The 25,903-nt window shown below is 44.9% G+C and overlaps 1 protein-coding gene across 7 annotated transcripts in view; it reads right to left on the bottom strand.

Annotated features, from left to right (window-relative positions):
* The window catches only part of kaznb (kazrin, periplakin interacting protein b), a 162,726-nt gene that overhangs the window by 35,399 nt on the left and 101,424 nt on the right, over nucleotides 1-25,903 (bottom strand). For 5 of the 7 annotated variants that reach the window (XM_046342912.1, XM_046342911.1, XM_046342919.1 and 2 more), the window contains one exon: nucleotides 7,032-7,127. In XM_046342912.1, the coding sequence (XP_046198868.1) occupies nucleotides 7,032-7,127 (96 nt within the window). Of the gene's footprint in view, nucleotides 1-3,595; nucleotides 3,645-7,031; nucleotides 7,128-16,757; nucleotides 16,820-25,903 lie in introns of those variants that run through there. The other 2 variants (XM_046342915.1, XM_046342916.1) reach the window with 2 other exon arrangements.

Genomic DNA, 25,903 nt, shown 5'->3' with positions numbered 1-25,903 from the left:
GAGAGCGGTCTCCAAAGAGACATCCTGTAATCTCCATGAAAATAAAGAGCATTTGGTTCACATCTCAAGTCAAGAGGATGAACCAAATATCAGGCGTTACATAAGAGGATAACATCGAATCAACAAGAAATGATACTACAGGAAGGCCAATAGAAATGGTTGCATCAAAAATAGCAACCACATTCATTCAGTCAATGATGGGTTTCGGATCCGAGGGGGAGTTTTGGCGGGTGGGAGGCAGCAGGGAGATTAGTGGCTGTTTTAAACCTGCTCCACAACTCTTTGTTGGGATTCTCTACAATAGTCAGTCATGTTGGTTGGATAGCCTGTGGGCTGTCTTAGTACCTAAGCCATTTATAAGGCCAGGGATGAGCGCGAGTGGGTGAGAGAATATAACACCACACAACGCAACAGAAAACAACACAACATGAGCCGTCGCTGGTTGATCCCTGAATAGCACCTGGCTGCACATAAGTACCAGCAGGTTCGTTTCCCGCTCAGGACATTACAGGGCCCTTCTATAATGTATGTGAACATGAATTATACATCGACACTGGCTCGCAACCTTACTTAACCACAACATCCACTGCCCAACGTAAACAATGCGCTAGAGAGTGGACCCTGGGTTTCCTTCCATATATGTTAAGCGTTTACGCCTCACTTGTGTGTCTTTCTTACCATGGCAACAACGGATATGATTTTACTGTATATGAGGCCCATATTCCGTTCGGAAGCTCTGGTGAACATTTCAAAGTCTGCGTGTGTAAATCTACACGCCTGAACCCACAAAGAGGTGTGTGTGTGTGTGTGTGTGCGTGTGCGAGCGTGTGCATACGCGTGTTTGTGTGCGCATGCTTATCCATGCCCCTGTTGGTATATCTATAGAGAACAGCTGCCATGAATTAATTGCTGTGAGTTTACATTACAACGGAGGTCAGTGTAGGCATGCCAACTGGAGATAGTAGTAATTGATTCACACTTTTATTATGGGAAGATTAGGCCCACTGCCAGGGATGTGCTGCTGGAAGAGCAGCCGGAACCTGGTAAGGCCGCTCAGCTCAGACTGCCTAGAGTCTAGTTATCAACCGCAACAACGCCAATAATCTATCGAAACATAGCTGGCTTCGTTCGATGACATGATATCGCTGTACATGGTCCGACTGTGACTGAACACCGAACAAGAGACTTGCCCAATGAGACTATACTGAACCCTGGGAGTGTTCAGTATGGCCACAAGCCACTATCATCCCCGTTGAGGATATTTCACCGAGACGGAGTTGAAATGCAGTGCCCAACGCATGAATATCCCGGGAAGATAGAACCAATGGCGGTGCATCCTTCTTGTGCCTTCCACTCGCTATGGAGCTGTAACACATTGGACTGGTCCAGCCAGGTGGACTGGCCACTGGTCAAGGACTGCAGGGCATGCCATCATGAAGGCCTGCTGTGAGCTGCTGCGGGAGCAGCGTGTGAGACCGTCTCTGATAGTGCCATCTGGCTGCAGCGGCTCACTCATCATCTCTTCTCAATTTGGAAAGGAACCTCTGGGTACGGAGGAGTCACGCAACACAACCAACGGGATCATCCTCGGGACTCATCTCCTCAAACACGCGCACGCACACGCACGCACACACACACACACTAGACAAACGCAGTCTAGTGTGTACGCAGTAAGGACCATGTCACTGCAACAGAGACCGTGTCTACCAGGGTTCCAGGTGGAGGATCTCTCAGATAACACTTGCATTAATGGAAGTGTAGGTGTGTCCGTGGGTTGCCATTTCCTATCAAAATGCCAAACACATCAAATGTCAAGGTGGGCGGATGAATTCTAGGGGGAACGCTGGGGAAATATGCTGATTGGATAGTACTCGTAGGACCTACAGAACTCCAGACATAAAATGACACCAATTCCAGAGCATTGGGATATGGCCCTGGGCCCCCAGTGTCCGGTCTGCAGCGTGAAGTCACATGCTCAGCTGGTGGGCTACTGCGTAGCAACCTAGCGGTGCCAAAAGCCCTGGTCTGCTATAGAAAGCCTATGTAAATTACGATCACCACATAAAAAAAATTGAGGGGGGACATTTTGGGCTCATAAAATGTGTTTATTATGATCCAGTTTGACCCCCCCACAATGAATTATCTGAAAGTTCAACAGTTACCCATCCTGACTGGTGGAGATGGAGTGGCTGACCAATGTCTACGGGGTTGACAGAGCGGAGGACGGCCATGGAGATGGAGGATTGCGCTCACACTATGTATGAACTATCAATTTAGTATGCAATTCTAAGTGAATACACGTTGAATTCAAAACTACGTTCCATGTCGGAGGGTCTTTTTTCACGATGACAAAATGATGCGGTTGCACAGATTATGAAGATAGTTTTACAATCACATAACACTTTCATCATGTATATACAGTCCTCTTTTTCTCATGGGGTAATCCAATCGAGCCTCACCGAGTTGTGTTGGGTTGTTGTGATGGTAGCCCATTCATGCTTTACTTTCAGGTGGAAGGATCGTGGTCATATAATATCGAGACTAGATGGGGTACTTATTAACTTTGCCACCATTCAAGTGAGATCTTACAAAGAGAGTCACCATGCCGGCATGCTCTCTATATAACTGAACTGATCGTCACTCGAAAGAGTGAATCAGTCCTAATTCTGATGACCATAGTTAATATTTGCTGTCCATTTCATTTCCCAATGTTGACCTGGCTAGGTTCTAGGTAACGCTGAGGTTTCAAACTAACCTTCTGCAACGGTCGAACAGTAGGCTAGCATCAGGTTCATAGACATTAAAACCAAGTTGACTCTGTCAGGCAGGATGAAAATGACTACATCGACCATGATCCTTTGCTCGTTTTGACTACTTTCCCCATAATCCTTAGTGATATTTTTGCGCCATTCAGCAATATGGTACGCTTCAAATCCAAATACTTCCAGCTTCACGTGCCATCGTTTTTCCATAGGAATACGTGGACGAGGTCAGTGCTATGTCTATGGATATGCCGGACTTATCATCTCTCAAATACGTAGGCGATTTGTGCTTGGTTGACTGAGCTGCTCATCACCAAATATCTCCCTTAATTCCCCAGACTAGACTCACTCCAGGAGTTTCATATGCTTATGTCAGATTAAGGGATTAACATATGAACCAACGTACATGTCAGATCCAGATCAACCTCATTTGTTTATATGTAAAACAAATAAACAAAATTGTGTTGCGGACCGACTACCAAGAAATGTTTTTTTCAAAAATTACACACCAACCAACTTTCATTTACAGTCAATAGTGTGTTGCTAACACAACCTTTCCATATATAGTAACATTATGTATAGTAACATATTATGTAAATATATTACTAATAATGCCGAATGACGAGATGTTTATTTAGTTACACGGTGATAATGAGTTTACATGAATCATTCCAATTCCTTCTCATAAATACAGTGTGAGTACACGTGAAAACAAAACTCATGAACTCACACACGCCTCTACCGTAGAAACAGAGCTCTGGCCTAAACCAACCCGCTACGATCATCTAAACCCACTACTCTTTCTTCCCTCGTTCCCCCTCTCTCTCACTCACCGGATGTCCCCTCCTCCCTGTCGGACCTCATGTCCTCCTCCTCCCCGTTCTCCACTGGGCTCCACGGTCAGTGCTGGTGTGTGTTCTCATAGCAGAGGAGCCCACCTCAGACAAACACCATTCAGAAAGACACCGTAGAGAACACACCACACCACAGCAGCCTCTCGCTCAGCCGCTCCCAGCTCTGGCCATTGGCTCCACCCAGCCAGGTTACTAAGGAAGTGTTCCCCCGAGAGAGGGAGCCTGTTTTGTCTGTACTCTCCATGTTTTCTCTCGCTATCTCCCTCTATCATTGGCTTATTCTCTCTCTCTCTCTCTCTCTCCTCCCCTTTTCTCTACCTGTTCTGGTACACGCCCAGAGGCCGTTTCCATTCCAAACCTCTCTTGCCCCTCCTCTTTTTAACCCCTTCCAGCTGCTGCTGTAGGGAGGTGGACCAGTGTGCACTGACATGATTACTCTCTCTCAACCCGAGGGAGGGCGTACCTGGAGCCTCAGGTGGTGAGGCAGATGAGTCACTGCTATAGCACTTCTACCTAATGGCAGCGAGCTGAACGACACAGTGACAAAGAGATCTCTCTTTCACAGGACATAATGTACTCTACTGAAGAGATCACCTACCGCACAGAGAACAACACCCCTACGGAACACACTGCCCTTATGGACAATTTGACCATAAGTCACACCAGAGCGTGTTCACATGTTTATATAGGACGCCTGGCCTGGAAATAATAGACAGTACTGAAGAAACGAGGGACAGGAGTTTTCCCCTGATCATGTGACCTATCCCGGCCACGCACAAATGTTTGGACTTTGTTACTCTATAGCCTGCAGCATGACGAGGCCTGCAATGTTTTCCGGGGTCATAAATGAAGGTAAACCAAAACAATTGCAGCCACAGCACTGGGGTTGTTAGTGTGAGACCTCAACCCAGGAAGTGCTGGTGTTGTCTCCCAGTCCCAGGGCTCAAGGGACTGGCTGTCAGAGGCAGGGCTGGATGAGTGTGGACACAATCACAGAGCTAATAGAGTTAGAGTTTTAGCCTCAGGCCCAGGGACAGGAATAGGGACAGGGGGCAGCCAAGTACTAGAGGAGCAGAGGTAAGACCAGTCTCGGTTGGAAGAGGTGGACACTGGGCGGGGGTAGGACATCTGCAAGACTTCCAACAGGCCATTTAAATAACTGAAATAACGTAGCTTAGTAGCGACGTGTTGCCTTATCGTAACCGGGAAAAACAACGTTTGAATGGAAAATAATTGTTTATGTTTCATGCTTCCCGAGAGATCAAATCAGGGTAAATCTGCTGTTTGTATCAACGGAAAGTGTTGGACCAACTCTAACACGGTAAACAAGCAACTTTCTTCATCCTCAAAAACAGCTTTGAAATGTCTTTTGATTCCATCACAGAATTGAATTGCTTGGCGAATACAGGGCTATTTCCCCCTGCCAAGCCTGTAGTAGTAATACAGAATAACTGTGTGTCTCAAATATAGAATACACGTATGAGTGGGAGAGAGAGAGAGAGAGAGGAGAGAGAGAGAGAGAGAGAGAGAGAGAGAGCGAGAGAGCGAGAGAGAGAGCGAGAGAGCGAGAGAGAGAGAGAGAGGTAGAGAGAGAGAGAGAGAGAGAGAGAGAGAGAGAGAGAGAGAGAGAGAGAGAGTGTTACCTCGGTGTTGTAGGCATGAGGACAAGTATACCATCAATCCAGATGCTTGTCAACTGAGGCAAATGGATCTGTCAATCACGGACTGAGTGCCTGACTGACTGCTCAAGAATCACAGTCATGTGTCATTCATGTGTTATTCATTCGCATTCGTTCTTATTCGTTCGCCGCCCATTTAGGGCTGTGAGTGTGACGCGCGTTCCTGAGATACAGCCCATTGTTACAGCCTTTCGTTTCAGTGCAGCCGGAATCATTTTACTGATATCTTTACTCGTGGTTACCCTTCTCATGTCACTGCTCTTTTGTCTTCATCCTTTCTCAGTCCCTCATCCTCAAGTCTTTTCACTACTCATCCTCAGTCCTTTCACTACTGTCCTTGATTTCAGGGCTCAACTCACTGAATCTCTGTGTCATCGATCCGAGCATAATTTACATAAGCTAGGAAAAGTCCATTTATCTGTGTAATAACTCATGCTCTCTCTTTTTCTCGCTCCCCCTCTCTCTCCGCTGCCCCTGTTCTCCAGCCGCACCAGTTGATCTGTCGCTCTGCATTATCAGCACAGAAGAATGTTGATGGAGAGCTGAGAAAGACCGGCATTAAGACGTTAGCTGGGAGGGGAAGAAGGGAGGGAAGGAGAGAGGGATGAAGGAGGGATGGAGAAGGGGAGGAGTGACTCTAGACAGATACCACCTCTGTCCAGGGCTGATGGAAATGTCATGAGGCTAATTTAATGGCCTGAGAGTGCACTTCTGCTGCTTCAAGGGGCTGTATCTGATGAAAAGATGAAAATTACAATTCCGGGCAACACTTGTGGCTTTCTGGCAACGTGGTAAAGAATAATGGGAGTGATTAAGCAGGAGAAAATGAAATGCCCTCGAGACTTACAGATTCATCAACAAGCTTCAGGTGATCAATACTCTTTATAATGTTCTTCCTTAGTGGCCAATATCATTACAGATCACAACAAAGACAGAGAGCCTTTATTCAGAGACATCTTTGGAGGGAAAATGAGATGCCATTTAACTCAAACTGAAGGCAGTGATTAGGGCACAAATAGGCATCGGCACAATACAACAATGATGATCATCAATAACACTCTTGTCTATTCAGCAATACAATGTGAAGAGGTTACATCTGCCCCTCTCTCCCCATTCAGCTCTCCTATCAATGTTTCACTGTAACTCATACAGTATTGGGTCCCAGCACAGAATTGGGTGTATACAGTACAATACCAAGCAGATGATTAACCCTGTGCGCCGTATACTTGCCTATAGTATATAACACAGTCTGCTGTAAGTCCTTTAAGGCCCTGGATCCAGTTAGACATATTATCAGATTCTTCTCCGACACAGAGAGAGAGGGAGGACGGACGGACGGACGGACGGACGGACGGACGGACAGACAGACAGACAGACAGACAGACAGACAGACAGACAGACAGACAGACAGACAGACAGACAGACAGACAGACAGACAGACAGACAGACAGACAGACAGACAGACAGACAGACAGACAGACAGACAGACAGACAGACAGACAGACAGACAGACAGACAGACAGACAGACAGACAGACAGACAGACAGACAGACAGACAGACAGACAGACAGACAGACAGACAGACAGACACTTCCACATCACAGGCCTCTGCTCCGGTCTGTGTGCACCCAGCTGACAGGTCTGTGTCTCAGTCTTAACTCCCGGGATCAATCACCATGCACACACTTCCTTCCATCACCAAGGCAACACCCTGTATTTCCAAGGCAACACCCTACCTTTGTCGAGCGAGGAGTCTGGGGTGCCAAAGTCCATGAGGCTGGAGATCTCTGTCTGGTAACAGATCTCGCTCACCACCGACTTCTGCCTATGATCTGTCAGAGACAACACAATAGAACACATGACATCAGACCAACAAAAGAGACTAGCAACAGTGTTATGTTGAAGACAAATCATTTCAGGAAGATGTCTTTCTAAGGCAGAAGGACAGTTGCTATTTAGGTTTACACAGCCAGGGGTAACTAACATGACGCATACAAGTAATGAATATGTGTACTGTGTGTGTCGTCCGGCGTGTGCCACAGAGTGAGAAAAGAGAGAGAAAGAGTCACTGAGTTTGCATTAAACGTGTGACGTCACCCCTATACACACAGCTGAGAGGCTTTCAAAAACAAACAACTTTGGAATTGGCAGAGCCTTTATAGATGCAGTTAAGTTTGACAGGTAATATTCTAATTAACAATATGGCTAATCGATTTTCGCTTGTTTCACAATTTTGGGAAAAATAACCCTTTTTCAATACAGACTGTCCCCTGATTCAATTCTCTCTCTCTCTCTCTCTCTCTCTCTCTCTCTCTCTCTCTCTCTCTCTCTCTCTCTCTCTCTCTCTCTCTCAAGACATTTTGTGTCTAGTACAGTGGTTTAACCTATTACTGCAGTGGGCTGAATCAGGGTCACTCCGAGTGTTTATAAACTCGGCAAAAAAAGAAACGTCCTCTGACTGTCAACTGCGTTGATTTTCAGCCAACTTAACATGAGTAAATATTTGTATTAACATAACAGGATTCAACAACTGAGACAAACTGAACAAGTTTCACAGACATGTGACAAACAGAAATTGAATAATGTGTCCCTGAACAAAGGGGGGGGGGGGGGGGTCAAAAGTAACAGTTAGTATCTGGTGTGGCCACCAGCTGCATTAAGACCTGTAGTGCGTCTCCTCCTCATGGACTGCACCAGATTTGACAGTTCTTGCTGTGAGATGTTACCCCACTCTTCCACCAAGGCACCTGCAAGTTCCCAGACATTTTTGGGAGGAATGGCCCTAGCCCCCACCCTCCAATCCAACAGGTCCCAGACGTAATCAATGGGATTAAGATCCGGGCTCTTCGCTGGCCATGGCAGAACACTGACATTCCTGTCCTGCAGGAAATCACGCACAGAACGAGCAGTATGGCTGGTGGCATTGTCATGCTGGAGGGTCATGTCGGGATAAGCCTGCAGGAAGGGTACCACATGAGGGAGGAGGATGTCTTCCCTGTAACGCACAGCGTTGAGATTGCCTGTGATGACAACAAGCTCAGTCCGATGATGCTGCGACACACTGCCCCAGACCATGACGGAACCTCCACCTCCAAAATCGATCCAGCTCCAGAGTATAGGCCTCGGTGAAATGCTCATTCCTTCAACGATAAACGCAAATCCGAACATCAGAGTCACTAGAAAGGCCTCTTTAATGTCCTAAGTTTTCATAACTGTGACCTTAATTGCCTACCGTCTGTAAGCTGTTAGTGTCTTAACTACCGTTAACTACCACAGGTGCATGTTCATTAATTGTTTATGGATCATTGAACAAGCATGGGAAACAATGTTTAAACCCTTTACAATGAAGATCTGTAAAGTTATTTGGATTTTTACGAATTATCTTTGAAAGATGGTCCTGAAAAAGGGACGTTTTTTTTGCTGAGTGTAGGTAGTCTTAAACAAATCTACTTTGAAACAAAAGTATACACCTCACACACATGGTTATGGGCTTAAAAAAGAAGACACTTGTATCATGTCAGATTCTGAGTTGAAATGTATTCAATTTTGAGTTTGCATCCCAATATTACACTTGATATACATCACAGAAGACTGAAATATAACATAATTGTATGACATAGTAACACTGGATTTTCTATGTTAATAAAATAAAATAAAAGTTGATTAACTATTAAATAAATAAAAAAATATTAATACAATTCCACCCATGAGACCACTAGAGGGCGTTTTGGTCACTTGGCTGCAGGAAATGACTACTGGGTCGAATAGACCTCTGCTGTGTGTGATGAGCTCTACTGGTAAAAGCCTCATCTGCTGCCCTCTGCACTACTCTACTTCTCTCCACTGATAGTTTGGTTTTCATAAACTCATGTCATTTCCACCTCCAAAAAAATGAACAGAGGACAGAACCAGATAACTCTCATTATAAGCTGGGTAATTTGGGTCCTGGATGTTGATTGTCTGAAAGCTGTGGTATATCAGACAATATTCAACGGGTATGACAGAAAATGACTTTTTACTGTTCTAATTACATTGGTAATCAGTTTATAATAGCAAGAAGACACCTTGGGGGTTTGTGGTATATGGCCAATATACCACTTCCAAGGGCTGTATCCAGGCACTCAGCGTATACCGTAGCCTGGTATACTGGCCATTTACCACACCTCCTCGGGGCTTATTGCTTAATTATACTATCCTCTCCCTTCCTCCACGTTCTCCTCCCCCACTCCTTCCTCCTCTTCCTTCACCACCACCACCACCACCTCCTCCTCCTCCTCTCCCTCATTCTGCTATGAGGGGATATAAAAGAAAAACATTTTCACAGGAGAGGAGGCAGCAATATCCCTATTGTGCCATCGAGTCATTTTCTAGAGCAGGAGCCAAACAACAAAAAGTGAAACCATTTCCTCAGAAGATGGCTTTAGGACCCTGATATTGATCTGTGGTTCTTCTCGTTAAAGAATACACGTGTTTGAGTTCTGAGAAAAAACATTCCCAGGCTGGTAACATACTGGAGCTATAGCTGGTGTACAACAATGAAAAGACAGGGTGGGACGAATCAAAGTTCATATCTCAACTAATACGAAGAGCTACCAAAGCCATAGAGACCCTATAATTCAGTGTTCTAACTTTGTGAGGGTGACCAAAGCCTCCTCACCTATGAAATGACATGTGTTTATATGCAGTACAATATCATCACATTGGCCAGTCTAGTAGTCATAGGCCTGACCTTCAGGGTACAGAGTTTTAAACATCTCTCTTTCCATTGGCTCCTTTTAACCATCTGCAGTGCTGTACCTCATCTCAAACTGGACACAACCCAGGTGTTTTTTTTCTGCCATTAATAATAATAATAATAATTACAGGTCGACCGCGCCCCCTGCCACACCCACCACCTAGGGCTGTTGCGGTATATCTCACCACTCCCTTCTCTACTGCATTCCTTTCTCGGGCACACAGAGAGAGGGGCTGTCAACAGTTTCATTAAATAGCTGGAGTAGTCAACCAAATAGAGGATATGTCTTTTTTTCTCCTGCACCTGTTCCTGCACCTGTTGCTGCACCTGTACCTGTTCCTGCACCTGTTCCTGCACCTGTTGCTGCACCTGTACCTGTACCTGTTCCTGTACCTGTTGCTGCACCTGTACCTGTACCTGTTCCTGCACCTAATCCTGCACCTGTTCCTGTACCTGTTCCTGCACCTGCACCTGTTCCTGTACCTGTTCCTGCACCTGTTCCTGTACCTGGTGCTGCACCTGTTGCTGTACCTGTTGCTGCACCTGTTGCTGTACCTGTTGCTGCACCTGCACCTGTTCCTGCACCTGTTCCGTGGCGGAGATCTTTGTGGGCTATACTCAGCCTTGTCTCAGGATGGTAAGTTGGTGGTTGAAGATATCCCTCTAGTGGTGTGGGGGCTGTGCTTTAGCAAAGTGGGTGGGGTTATATCCTTCCTGTTTGGCCCTGTCCGGGGGTGTCCTCGGATGGGGCCACAGTGTCTCCTAAGCCCTCCTGTCTCAGCCTCCAGTATTTATGCTGCAGTAGTTTGTGTCGGGGGGCTAGGGTCAGTTTGTTATATCTGGAGTACTTCCCCTGTCCTATTCGGTGTCCTGTGTGAATCTAAGTGTGCGTTCTCTAATTCTCTCCTTCTTTCTTTCTCTCTCTCGGAGGACCTGAGCCCTAGGACCATGCCCCAGGACTACCTGACATGATGACTCCTTGCTGTCCCCAGTCCACGCTGCTGCTCCAGTTTCAACTGACCTGAGCCCTAGGACCATGCCCCAGGACTACCTGACATGATGACTCCTTGCTGTCCCCAGTCCACCTGGCCATGCTGCTGCTCCAGTTTCAACTGTTCTGCCTTACTATTATTCGACCATGCTGGTCATTTATGAACATTTGAACATCTTGGCCATGTTCTGTTATAATCTCCACCCGGCACAGCCAGAAGAGGACTGGCCACCCCACATAGCCTGGTTCCTCTCTAGGTTTCTTCCTAGGTTTTGGCCTTTCTAGGGAGTTTTTCCTAGCCACCGTGCTTCTACACCTGCATTGCTTGCTGTTTGGGGTTTTAGGCTGGGTTTCTGTACAGCACTTTGAGATATCAGCTGATGTACGAAGGGCTATATAAATCAAATTTGATTTGATTCCTGCACCTATTCCTGTTCCTGCACCTGTTCCTGTCCATTTCATAATGGACCATTCTAAATAGAAACTCATTTTACATATTAGTAAAGACCAGATTAAATTGAGAATAGTCTGATGGGTGAAAATATGATCACTTGGTGAGAGACCAGCGTGTGCAGCCTGAGGCAAGGAACAGAGAGCAAGCGACTTTTTCAAATCATCAATAGCCCATAGTTGCATCATGCAGCCCATATACGTTTGGATTTCTAAGACATTCTAAAGTTGCCAAATAACTGGCCTTTATGCTTAACATAGCCACTTCAAACGCTCCAGAATGGGAAAAATATCCGTTCTATTTTATTCAGCTAAGTTCAATTATATGCTTCTTACTTTAAAATCACATAACATAAAATAATGTCACAGGACTTATAAGCATATCTTGTCTGCTAAAGTCTACAGTCTATGGCATGGAGCACAGGCAGAGCGTATGTTTCTTTAGACCTGCCTAAAAGAAATAATACATTGATTCAACATTTTTTAATGTCGATGCTGGAGGCAAGGAGATGCTAAACATGTTTATGTTAATTAACGGTTAGAGACCGGCAGTCTTTGGCATGACAATAACCGACTGACAACATTTCATGACCGCCACAGACCTACCACCACCAAAACAATTTTTTGATCCGGAAAAAAACCTGAAGTCATTCACACACTCTTCTCCTAGTCTGCAGGTTTGGGCAGTTTTACTTTTGTGGCCTTATGGTATTTTTTCCAGTTCATTGACGCCCCCTTCCTTCCCCTCCCATCGCTTTCTCTCCGGGATGTTGTTGTGGTGTTATTCTTCCCCCTCACTTCCCTGCCTGCTGACCTTTCCCTGGGTGTTTAATATGGAGATTGGGTAACAGGCAGGGAAGCAGGCAACATAGCCTCAGGCTCCATGCTGGCCGGCTGTGTTCCTTAGCGGGGGATAATGAAGAGAGGGGTCGGCACTGAGACTAAAGCCTTCAGCAGGCTCCGGTTCTGCTGGTGCCTAGCTCAACTCGGCACGCTTCCCATCTGAAAATATTCGGAACAGTTTGTGCATATACACAACATTACCAAAAGTGTGTGGTCACCTGCATGTCGAACATCTCATTCCAAAATCATGGGCATTAATATGGAGTCAGTCCCCCCTTTGCTGCTATAACAGCCTCCACTCTTCTGGGAAGGCTTTCCATTAGATCTCGCTTTGCGCACCGGGGCATTGTCATGCTGACACAGAAAAGGGTCTTCGTCCACCAAACTTTACAGTTTACACTAGGCATTCGGGCAGTTAGCGTTCTCCTGGCACCCGTCAAACCCAGATTCGTCCGTCGGACTGCCAGATGGTGAAGCGTGATTCATCACTCCACAGAACACGTTTCCACTGCTCCGGACACTAATGGTGGTAAGCTTTACACAACTCCAGCCAAAGCTTGGCATTGCACATGCTGATCTTAGGCTTGTGTGCGGCTGCTCGGACACGGAAACCCGGTAGTGAGTGTTGCAACCGAGGACAGACGCCTTTTACATTCTACGCGCTTCAGTCCTTGGCGGTCCCTTTCTGTGAGCTTGTGTGGCCTACCACTTCACGGCTGAGCCGTTGTTGCTCCAAGATATTTCCAGTTCACAATAACAGCACTTCCAGTTTACCGGGGCAGCTCTAGCCGGGCATACATTTTACTGACTTGTTAGAAAGGTGGCTGTCAGATTCTCCCTAGGAGAGGTCGGTGTGGAGTCAGGCGCAGGAGAGCAAGAAGTCCAAGAAGGGCGTTTATTTACAAGTCCATCAACAGGTACAGGACCACAACCGCAGCCACTAAGAAACAGGAACGCAGTCCAGACGAAAACGGAGGAAACACACTCCTCTGACTAAACTAACGTGCGGGAAAACAGTCCCGTTAAATACACCTGTTTAAAAGAAAAAACAAAACGCAATCCAAACCAACGACAGTAACACAAACAATCCCGTACAAAACCTAGCGGGTAGGGCGAGATGAAATACCCCACTGATTAGCCTAAACTAGACACAGGTGAGCACAAGACAGACAAAACCAAACGAAAAAGAAAAGGGATCGGTGGCAGCTAGTAGACCGGCGACGACGACCACCACCGCCCGAACAGGGGGAGGAGTCGTGACAGTCACATCTTATGGCAGTGACACATTGAAAATCACTGAGCTCTTCAGTAAGGTAATTCTACTGCCAATGTTTGTCTATGGAGATTGCGTGGGTGTGTGCACGATTTTATACAACTGTCAGCAACGGGTGTAGCTGAAATAGCCGAATCCACTAAATTATAGGGGTGTCCACATACTTTTGTATATGCTGCAGTTCAAAAGTTTGGGGTCACTTAGAAATGTCTTTGTTTTTGAAAGAAAATCACATTTGTCAATTAAAATTGATCAGAAATAATGTTGTAAATGACTATTGTAGCTGGAAATGGCACGTTGTGTTAGCTAATACAAGTTTATCATTTTAAAAGGCTAATTGATCATGTTATTTTAAATGGACAGAAAATGTGCTTGTCTTTCAAAAACAAGGCCATTTCTAAGTGACACCAAACTTTGAACGGTAGTGTATATAGATTTACATTTATATTTAAGTCATTTAGCAGACGCTCTTATCCAGAGCGACTTACATAGCGTAATTTTGGTCATGTAGTTTATTATGATGACATTTTGTGATGTTTTTGTTATTTTTAGACTCGGCAAGGGTTTTTTCATCCATTAGTGTGTGCACACATTTCTTTCTCAAGGAATACTCCCTTAAAAGACCTTCGCTTGAAAAACTAGAAAAAAAAACGGCAATAGTACTGTTTGTCCATCTTGATTTGCCGTAGCCAGTATACGCTTCCTCAAAAGACTAGGAATTAATCTGAGTAAAATAACTCAAGATATCTGATGTTTTTGCAGAGGAGATCTTAGTCACACAATTTCAAATCTAACAATTTTTGTTGTTGCTGAAAACGATTAGACTCTTGTTGAACACACACTTTATTGAAGAATCCCTACTGTTGACCAATCACCGACGAAGGGGCGTAGACATTTTCTGTGTGCACAAACGTCCGGAAAAAAGTTTGCTGAAGACCAAAACGAACAAAAACTTTACAAAATGTCATCATAATACATGGCCAAAAGTGATGCTTTATTCATACCCCTTGACTTATTCCTCATTTTGTTACAGACTGAATTCAAAATGGATTAAATACATTTTTTTTCTCAACCATATAGACACAATACCTTAAACTGAAAAAGTGAAAGCATGTTTTTTGAATTCTTTACAAATGTATTGAAAATGAAATACAGAAATATCTCATTGACATAAGTATTCACACTGTCAATACTGAGTCAATACATGTTAGAACCCCCTTTGGTAGCAATTACAGCTCTTAGAGCAAAGTCTTTAAGAGCTTTGCACACATATATTGTACACTATTTGCCCCTTATTCTTTTCAAAATTCTTCAAGCTCTGTCAAATTGGTTGTTGATCATTGTTAGATAACCATTTTTAAGTCTTGCCATAGATTTTCAGGCAGATTTAAATCAAAACTGTAACTTGGCCACTCAGGTACATTACACTGACTTCTTAGTAAGCAAACCCAGTTTAGATTTGGCCTTGTGTTTTAGAAGTGTTTGGAAGAAGGCAGACTAAACCAGGTTTTCCTCTAGGATTTTGCCTGTGCTTAGTTCCAATACGTTTCTTTTTATCCTGAAAAACTCCCCAGTCCTTAACGATTACAAGCATACCCATTACATGATGCAGCCACCACTATGCTTGAAAATATGGAGAGTGGTCATCAGCAATGTGTTTTATTGGATTTGCCCCAAACATAGAACTTTAGATTCAGGACAAAAAGTTAATTGCGTTGCCACATTTTTTGTAGTATTACTTTAGTCAGTTGTTGCAAACAGGATGCATGTTTTGGAATATTTTTATTCTGTACAGGCTTCCTTCTTTTCACTCTGTCAATTAGCTTAGTATTGTGGAGTAACTACAAAGTGAACCATCCTCAATTTACTTCTGTCACAGCCATTAAACTCTTTAATTTCTTTAAAGTCACCATTGGCCTCATGGGGAAATTCCTCAGCGGGTTTCCTTCCTCTCCGGCAACTGAGTTAGGAAGGACGCCTGTATCTTTGTAGTGACTGAGTGTATTGAAACACCATCCAAAGTGTAATTAATAACTTCACCATGCTCAAAGGGATATTCAATATCTACCAATAGGTGCCCTTTTTTGCGAGGCATTGGATATCCTCCCTGGTCTTTATGGTTGAATATATGTTTGAAATTCATGATTATTGCACACAGAGTGAGTACATGCAACTTATTATGTGACTTATGTGATTTTTACTCCTGAACTTATTTAGGCTTGCCAACAAAAGGGTTGAATAGTTATTTACTCAAGACATTTCAGCTTTTCATTTTTCATTTGTAAAAAAAAAAAATAATAAAAACAATTCCACTTTGACATTATGGGGTATTGTGTGTAAGCCAGTGACACACAAATCAAAATTTAATCCATTTTAAATTCAGGCTGTAACATAACAAGATGTGGAAAAAGTCCATGGGTGTTTTACAGCTTTGTCATATTATTATTGTTACATTTTAAAATCATCTTATTTAATTATTTCATACATTTGACATGTGATAAGGCCGCACATAAGGCCAGAGATAATTACAGACACCTGTGATAATCTGACGTACCAAAAAAGGGCCACTAAATTTGAGCTACAGAGCAAGAATGTCCATCGCTCAAGTCCCCAAACCCTCTCTTGGCACGTGACATTGCGTTGATAATGTAAATAGTAAAGTTAATGACATTATGTTGATAATGTAAATAGTAAAGTTAATGACATTTTGTTGCAATGCCTCTGCTACAACTCTCTTCAATCTGAATAAGCCCTGACTCTCTCAGAGAGAGAGAGAGAGAGAGAGAGAGAGAGACAGAGAGACAGAGAGACAGAGAGACAGAGAGACAGAGAGAGAGAGAGAGAGAGAGAGAGAGAGAGAGAGAGAGAGAGAGAGAGACAGAGAGACTTTATGCAGGAGCTGTCTGTCTTTGGGTGTAAATCAACATAGAGATGAATAAGTAAACAGAGAACCATGGAAACTATTCCCTATTTGAATAGTCAGTTGAGTCCGTTCCTCAACCTAGGAGAAACATCCTGATCGGTCACTCCAGTGGTACATCCCTGTATGTGTGTCATCTGTGCTAGAAAGTGCAGGTATGCAGGGAATAGGTCATAGGGACAACCTTCCTCTCTAGCTGGTCAAACTCTAGCCGTGAGGGGTCAAAGGTTAGGTAAATAATGAGACAAACCCGTGGTGGGGCTCCCACTAACCCAAATGACTGCCCGAGGATGTCAGGAATCACAGGAGTGCATACAGCAGGCGATTGACCGCCCTGTCAACCAAAGGAAAAATACATGTCATGTGCTATTTCTCTGTCTCTCTCTATTGCTAACGTCATGTATGAAATAATTCATTGTAATAATAAGCATGATTATTCATTCGGCTCATTCCCCAATAACGCATTCATATCACAGGCCATTTGTGATGAAAAAGCTTTCCCAACAACCAGCAGGAAATGCAGTCATGCATAGTCATAGCTAGAGTAAACAGCCATGAGTTAATAGTGAGATTTGCCTGAGAGCATACAGGATGCCTGATGGCAGGCACCTCTTCAGGCAGAGTGGGCAGAGGCTCCCCAGTAGGGTGTCATTCAGAGCTCTGATAGGCTCTCTGTGGTGCCATGTGGTGTCTCATCCACTGTAGCCTCTGGGGCCTGGACAGAGTAGGCTGTCTGTTACAGAGGGAGATGTGCTCTATACTATCTATGCTCTATTACAATCCTGGGTGAACATGAAGTGACCTCTCCTAATCCCTCAGAGCCACCTGGGTCATCAGTTTCCACCCCGTGTCTGGTTCTCTTCAAACAATCCATGTGCTTCCTGTCACCGCTAATTCTTCTGACATTCATAGATCTCTGACATGGATGAATGGTCTCATATCCTGTCCCTTTTTCACTCAGAACACTTGACTCTGTGGCGAGCCGTGCAGGCTCAAACCACCTCTGAGAGAAGAACAGAGGTCACCCGTCTAAAAACAAATCTGTTTAAAAACACCAACTCTAAATGCTAGTCAGGAACAGAGGATACAAATAGGCAGCAGATGCATCATCCTGCAGGTTTTTCCCCCGGCAGAATTAAGAGACAACTATCAGTGCCCTGCAGACAGCTCCTCTCTGCCTCTCCTCACCTAACCCATTATTACACAGACATTCACTGCGCTCCATTATCAATCATCTCCAAGGAAAAATGGAATACAATCACCTGATGCTGCCCTGGAATCGCATCACCACGCCCTACAAATATCCCTGTGCCGTGGCTGAGTGCTCTACAGTAACATGCTCCTGGTTACATGTACAGAGTGCCATTCAGGTGACTAAGACACACACACACACACACAACGACGTCAAGGACACACCACTTAAAACATGTTTTCCAATAGCATTAATGGCTACATAATTGTCAGGCCATTACCTTGGTCCCAGTAGTGGGCTCGCTCTTCATGTTGGTCTGTTATTACGATGGTCATTATGTGACTGCAGGGTGCCAGCTACTAGTAGAGTCCCTTGCAATTAACTGGACCTTATTTCATCACAACTAACTAGAGGGTCTAAACTGGACCACATCTGAGGGTTATGTTTCCCTGGAGAATAGAACCAAAATTGCCACGTGCTAAAGTCTCCCCCTTGAGAATAAAATGAAGCACTGTGTTCTAATTATTTTATTTGTTCTCTGTCACGCGGTGATATTGACCAGGCACAATGCAAGAACATTTGAATTGCTATCTAAATAGAATTTCACAGTCACGTCACGGTGAAAATCAATGAACACATTCTCAAAAGTTCTGGGTCTTTTGTGGTTTGAACCTTTTAGAAGAAGTGACCTTTTAGACGAAATACCTCTTCAGGTCCAGGTTGTTAAAGACATGGACATTTGTGGTAATAGGTGTTGAAATATTGAAAAGAATCCCTCCAGTCTCTGCCTCTCATTCACAGCCTCCTGCGGTACTTTGTCTGGCAGACACAGAGACACATGGAGCTCATCCAAATTCCAGCACCCTGAATGCTGACAAGAGGAAAAGGAAGCCCTTTTTCCCCCCAGAGATCCATAAGCACAGCAGTTTGGTCAATTTACAGGTATCGTTAGCAAGCCTATGCTACAGATGGCATTGATGAATTGAAACCATTTTCTCTGTGATTGGGACTGCTGTGATAACAAGAATTGTCAGCTTTAAAAATGACCAGGAGATGACTGTGAAACCAGAGGTAACCTTCCCCCGTCTCTCTTCCCCCATCGGAAGGGATGAATGACTTTCATGCCTGAGGTCATTTAGTATCAAGCTGTAGGGACGGCTTTTAAACACCTATAGTGTCATCTGTGTGTCAACTCAAAGTATCCCGATTAAGAGCCTCATATTGTGATTTCCAAAGAAATTATTGAGCCTTACTGGAAAGTATACTCTTCACTTGACCTGTGAGTCAGGGTTCTCCTTCTCCTGACTGAAAGGGATAGGAGATCAAAAGCTACTGCCTTCGATCATTCTGGCCTGCCTGGAGCTGAACACATAGACTGTATGAATCTGTATTCATAATTGCAGGCGACACACACAGCACATCTATAGTGGCTGTATTCAGAGAGCATTAGGTCTGAAAGGCTGCTTCAAGGCTGCTGTGATCAACGGGCCCTAGATGCTGTAAGCGCTGTGTGTGGATGTGAAGCTCCAGTCTCAGTCTCAGCCTGCCCTGAGGAAACCTCCTCCAAACATGCCCCATCAGGGACCCACCCAATACATCTACACTACTGTTCAAAAGTTTGAGGTTACTTAGAAATGTCCTTGTTTTTGAAAGAAAAGCACATTTTTGGACCATTAAATTAACATCAAACTGATCAGAATACATTCATTGTCGCTCTCTCTCTCCTTCTCTCTCGCTCGCTATATCTTTCTCTCTCCCTCTCTTCCTGTCTCTCTGGCTATTTCTCTTTCTCTCGCTTTCTCTTGCTCACTCTCTCTCAATTCAATTCAAATAAAATATCAACGCAACATTTAAAGTGTTGGTCCCATGTTTCATGAGCTAAAATAAAAGATCCCAGAAATGTTCCATACATCCAAAAAGCTCATTTCTCTCAATTTCTTTGCACACATTTGTTTACATCGCTGTTTGTGAGGATGTCTCCTTTGTCAAGATAATCCATCCACCTCACAGGTCTGGTTAAATAGCATAATCGTTACACTGGTGCACCTTGTGCAGGAGACAATAAAAGGCCACTCTAAAATGTGATGTTGTGTCACACAACACAATGCCACAGATGTCTCTAGTTTTGACGGAGTGTGCAATTGGCATGCTGACTGCAGGAATGTCCACCAGAGCTGTTGCCTGAGAATTTAATGTTAATTTCTCTACCGTAAGCTGCCTCCAATGTCCAAATGGCCTCACAACTGCAGACCATGTGTGACCATGCCAGCCCAGGACCTCCATACCTGGCGTATTCATCTGCAGGATCGTCTGACGAGCCACCCAGACAGCTGATGAAACTGTGGGTTAGCACAAGCGAAGAATTTCTGCACAAACGGTCAGAAAATAGTCTCTGGGAAGCTCATCTGCATGCTCGTCGTCCTCACCAGGGTCTTGACCCGACTGCAGCTTGGCGTCGTAACCGTTGGCCATTTGCACGCTGGAGAAGTGGGCTCTTCACAGACGAATCCCAGGTTCAACTGTTATCGGGCAGATGGAAGACAGTGTTCATGGTGTCATGTGGGCGAGTGGTTTGCTGATGTCAACGTTGTGAACAGAGTGCCCCATTGTGGCGGTGGGGTTATGGTATGGGCAGGCGTAAGCTGCGGACAACGAACACCACTGCATTTTATAAATGGCAATTGGAATGCACAGAGATACACGAGATCCCGAGGCCCATTGTCGTCCCATTCATCCGCCGCCTTATGTTCCGCCTTGTCAACTCACGTTACAGCATGATAATGCACAGCCCCATGTCGCAAGGATCTGTACAAAATTCCTGGAAGCTGAAAATATCCCAGTTCTTCCATGGCCTACATACTCAACAGACATGTCACCCATTGAGCATTGTTTGCGATGCTCTGGATCGACGTGTACGACAGCGCGTTCCAGTTCCCGCCAATATCCAGCAACTTCGCACATCATTGAGGAGGAGTGGGCCAACATTCCACAGGCCACAGTCAACCGCCTGATCAACTCTATGCGCTGCATGAGGCAAAAGCTGGTCACACCAGATACTGACTGGTTTTCTGATCCACACCCCAACCTTTTTTTAAAGGTATCTGTGATTAACATATGCATATCTGTATTCCTAGTCATGTGAAATCCATAGATTAGGGCCTAATTAATTTATTTCAATTGACTGATTTACTTGTAAAATCTTAGAAATTGTTCCATGTTGCGTTTATATTTTTGTTCAGTGTATGTTTATATTGCTGAAGTAAGTGAAATAAACAATAAACAAAACTCTATCTCGCTCTAATGATGTCAGTTGATGAGGACAGATGAGGATGGAGCCGGTGAAAAGCAACGTGTGTGGAGCCTGGGTTAGATTGCCCATTTCCCCTCACAAAACCCCAGTGTGAATGTGTGAAGCTTGACAAACAGTAAGCTTCTCTTTCATTTTGGTCAGTCTTGTGTCAGCAGTCTCATCAACGTTTTAATTTGGGGGGTTGGATTGGAACAGCTGGGGAGGCAGAATATAGTGGGAATTTGAACAGCTTTCTGTTAAGGATTAGTAATCTTTAGTATCTTAGATTACTGTGTTCTTAAAAAGCAATCACTGATGCTGATTGGGTTTTGTTAATATAGGCAGTTCAACCACCACCCATCATGACTAACTGTTGCCATGGCACACATAGGCTCCGAGGAATAGAATACAACCGGAAAATACTTCATTTATTCTCTTCACTTCTTTGCCGTTAGTCCCTGTGTGCTAGCTTGTTTGTCCAGGTGTTTCTTTTTGTATGCTTAGGATCCTATATAGGGTCCTTCAAGTATTCAGATGAGAAACCCCGTTAATTCCCAGCAAATATTAAGAACCCACTGACAATAATGTCCAGCTTTATGAATCCAACACGAATCCGTCACGACTGTAGGAAGTATGACAATTGACCCATCAACCTTGACAACATGTGGCGATTGTGGCAGGTTGACATATTAAGGTCAGCTGAGACCCGTCCATCCAGGCCTCATCCCTCACTGATAACCTGAGCCACTGTGTTGGGCTGCTGAGGCAGATCACAGGCACCTGAGCTGTTAAACTGGGGAATAGGGTTTAGAGACACACATAGTGCAGAGTACAGGCAGACTTTACTGCTGTGTAATCTGAGGCCGGGGCAGAAATAATTTTAAACCCCACTGATGGCTAGGGCTGTGTGGAGCTAGCAGCTTGCCTCTGTTGCCATCCATTCTAGCACCACCTTCCCAATTAGCTGAGCTAATGGACTGTCTGGAAACCCTCTAATGTCAATAATGGATATAAACCGTCTTAACACCATGATGGGTGGGATAGATTATCATAATGCGCTGTCAATCACAGACTCGCTCATTTAATAAAGTATTGTTGATGTGGAGAGTCCAGAGTGTCCACTGAGGTTAGTTAACTGAGCCAGTCAACAACTGACGGAGTATGACATTCGTGTCCATTTGTGGGTTGAGATTGAGAAGCATTTTTCCTTCTATCAATATGGTGAACAATGGTGATTTGCTCTGATGGGAAACAGACTTTACTCTCCGAAAGACAGAACGAGGTTGCAAAGACAGAGAGCTGAACTGTGGATGGGTCTGCAGTCCAACTGGGGATCCATAGAGAAAGGTCATCTGAAGCTTGACATTTTAATCGCCTGTCCCTTAGTGAGCCAGAACGTGAGCAGAGAGGTCCCACAGCTAATAACGCAAAACAGGAATGTAAATACACTCCTCTGGGAAAAGTGACATGACCTTAACAGCATAGATGTACACTGAGTGTACACCTTCCTAATATTGAGATGCACCTCCCTTTGCCCTCAGAACAGCCTCAATTTGTCAGGGCCTGGACTCTACAAGGTGTTGAAAGCATTCCACATAGATGCTGGCTCACGTTGACTCCAATGCTTCCCACAGTTGTGTGTAGTTGGCTCAATGTCCTTTGGGTGGTGGAACATTATTGATACTCACAGGAAACTGTTGAGCGTCAAAAACCCAGTAGCGTTGCAGTTCTTGACGCACTCAAACCGGTGCGCCTGGCACCTACTACCATATCCCTTTCAAAGGCACTTACATTTGTATATTGTCCATTCACCCTCTGAATGGCACACCTTTACAATCCATGTCTGAATTGTCTCAAGGCTAAAAAAAAAAATCCTTCTTTAACCTGTCTCCTCCCCTTCACCTACACTGATTGAAGTGGATTTAACAAGTGAAATTAATGAGGATCATAGCTTTCACCTGGATTCTCCTGGTCAGTCTATGTAATGGAATGAGCAGGTGTGCCCAATGTTTTGTACACACAGTAAATGTGTGGATTAATTAAAAGGTCCAATGCAGATGTTTTTATCTCAATATAAAATCATTTCTGGGTTACAATTACATACTATACTGTGGAGCAGGACACTAATCCAGACGTTTATATGCCCTCAGACGAACCATGAAACAAGCAAAGCGTCAATACATGATTAAGACTGAATGCTACTACACCGGCTCTGGCGCATGTTGGATGTGGCAGGGCTTGAAAACTATTACGGACTACAAAGGGAAACCCAGACGCAAGCTGCCCAGTGACTCAAGCCTACCAGATGAACTAAATGCCTTTTATGCTTGCTTCGAGGCAAGCAACACTGAATCATGCACGAGAGCACCAGCTGATTTGAATGACTGTTGGATAACACTCTCGGTAGTCTTCACTGACATTTTCAACCTCTCCCTGAATGAGTCTATAATATCTACATTTTTCAAGCAGACCACCATAGTCCCTGTGCCCAGGAAAGCGAAGGTAACCTGCCTAAATGATTACCGTAGCACTCACGTCGGTAGCCATGAAGTGCTTTGAAAGGCTGGTCATGGCTCACATCAACAACCTCCTCCCGGATACCCGAGACCCACTCCAATTCGCATACTGCCCCAACAGAGCCATAGATTACGCAATCTCAATCGTAATGACTACAGCTCAGCGTTCAACACCATAGTACCCACAAAAAAAGCTCATCACTAAGCTAAGGACCCTGGGACTAAACACCTCCCTCTGCAACTGGATCCTGATCTTCCTGACAGGCCGCCGCCCAGGTGGTGAGGGTAGGCAACAACACGTCTGCCTCGTTGATCCGCAACACTGGGGCCCCTCAGGGGTGTGTACTTAGTCCCCCGCTGTACTTCCTGTTCACCCACGACTGCATGACCAAACACGACTCCAACACAATCATTAAGTTTGCTGATGACACAACAGTGGTAGGCTTGATCACTGACAACGATGAGACAGCCTATAGGGAGGAGGTCAGAGAACTGGCAGTGTGGTGCCAGGACAACAACCTCTCCCTCAATGTGATCAAGACAAAGGAGCTGATTGTGGACTACAGGAAAAGGTGGGCCGAACATGCCCCCATTAACATCAACGGGGTTGTAGTGGAGCGGGTTGAGAGTTTCTAGATCCATGGTGTCCACATCACCACATCATGGTCCAAACATCATGGATGTGTTCTTCCTGCGCCGACAGAGATGGCCGCCTCGCTCCGCGTTCCTAGGAAACTATGCAGTTTTTTGTTTTTTTTACGTGTTATTTCTTACGTTGGTACCCCAGGTCATCTTAGGTTTCATTACATACAGTCGGGAAGAACTACTGAATATAAGAGCAACGTCAACTCACCATCAGTACGACCAGGAATATGACTTTCCCGAAGCCGATCCTGTGTTCTGCCTTTCACCCAGGACAACGGAATGGATCCCAGCCTGCGACCCAAAACAAAGATGTCGTCCGGAGTCGGGCACATCGCACACCACTCCCTAGCATACATCTCGCCAATGTCCAGTCTCTTGACAACAAGGTTGATGAAAACCGAGCAAGGGTAGCATTCCAGAGGGACATCAGAGACTGTAATGTTCTTTGCTTCACGGAAACATGGCACACTCGAGAGACGGTAACGGAATCGGTGCAGCCAGTTGGTTTCTTCACGCATCGTGCCGACAGAAACAAACATCTTTCTGGTAAGAAGAGGAGCGGGGGCATTTGCCTTATGGTTAACAAGACGTGGTGTGGTCACAACAACATACAGGAACTCAAGTCCTTCTGTTCACCTGATTTAGAATTCCTCACAATCAAATGTCAACCGCATTATCTACCAAGGGAATTCTCTTCGATTATAATCACAGCCGTATATATTCCCCCCCAAGCAGACTCATTGATGGCTCTGAATTAACTTTATTTGACTCTTTGCAAACTGGAAACCACATATCCTGAGGCTGCATTCATTGTAGCTGGGGATTTAACAAGGCTAATCTGAAAACAAGACTCCCTAAATTGTATCAGCATATCGATTGCGCAACCAGGGCTGGTAAAACCTTGGATCATTGCTATTCTAACTTCTGCGACGCATATAAAGCCCTCCCCCGCCCGGAAAAGCTGACCACGACTCCATTTTCTTGCTCCCTGCCTGCAGACAGAAGCTAAAACAAGAAGCTCCCGCGCTCAGGTCTGTTCAACGCTGGTCCGACCATTCAGATTCCAAACTCTAAGACTGCTTCCATCACGTGGACTGGGATATGTTCCGCACTGCGTCCAACAACAACATTGACGAATACGCTGATTAGGTGAGCGAGTTCATTAGAACGTGCATTGAAGATGTCATTCCCATAGCAACGATTAAAACATTCCCAAACCAGAAACCGTGGATTGATGGCAGCATTCGCGTGAAACTGAAAGCGCGAACCACTGCTTTTAACCAGGACAAGGTGACCGGAAACATGACCGAATACAAACCGTGTAGCTATTCCCTCCGCAAGGCAATCAAACAAGCTAAGCGTCAGTATAGAGACAAAGTAGAGTCGCAATTCAACGGCTCAGACACAAGAGGTATGTGGCAGGGTCTACAGTCAATCACGGATTACAAAAAGAAAACCAGCCCCGTCACGGACCAGGATGTCTTGCTCCCAGGCAGACTAAATAACTTTTTTGCCCGCTTTGAGGACAATACAGTGCCACTGACACGGCCCGCAACCAAAACATACGGACTCTCCTTCACTGCAGCCGACGTGAGTAAAACATTTAAACGTGTTAACCCTCGCAAGGCTGCAGGCCCAGACGGCATCCCCAGCCGCGCCCTCAGAGCATTCGCAGACCAGCTGGCTGGTGTGTTTACGGACATATTCAATCAATCCTTATCCCAGTCTGCTGTTCCCACATGCTTCAAGAGGGC

This window comes from Oncorhynchus gorbuscha, linkage group LG03, assembly GCF_021184085.1.
Source record: "Oncorhynchus gorbuscha isolate QuinsamMale2020 ecotype Even-year linkage group LG03, OgorEven_v1.0, whole genome shotgun sequence".
NCBI classification, from domain to species: Eukaryota; Metazoa; Chordata; class Actinopteri; order Salmoniformes; family Salmonidae; genus Oncorhynchus; species Oncorhynchus gorbuscha.
Note: the sequence above shows the minus strand (reverse complement) of the source record. Positions and strands in the feature narration are given on the sequence as shown.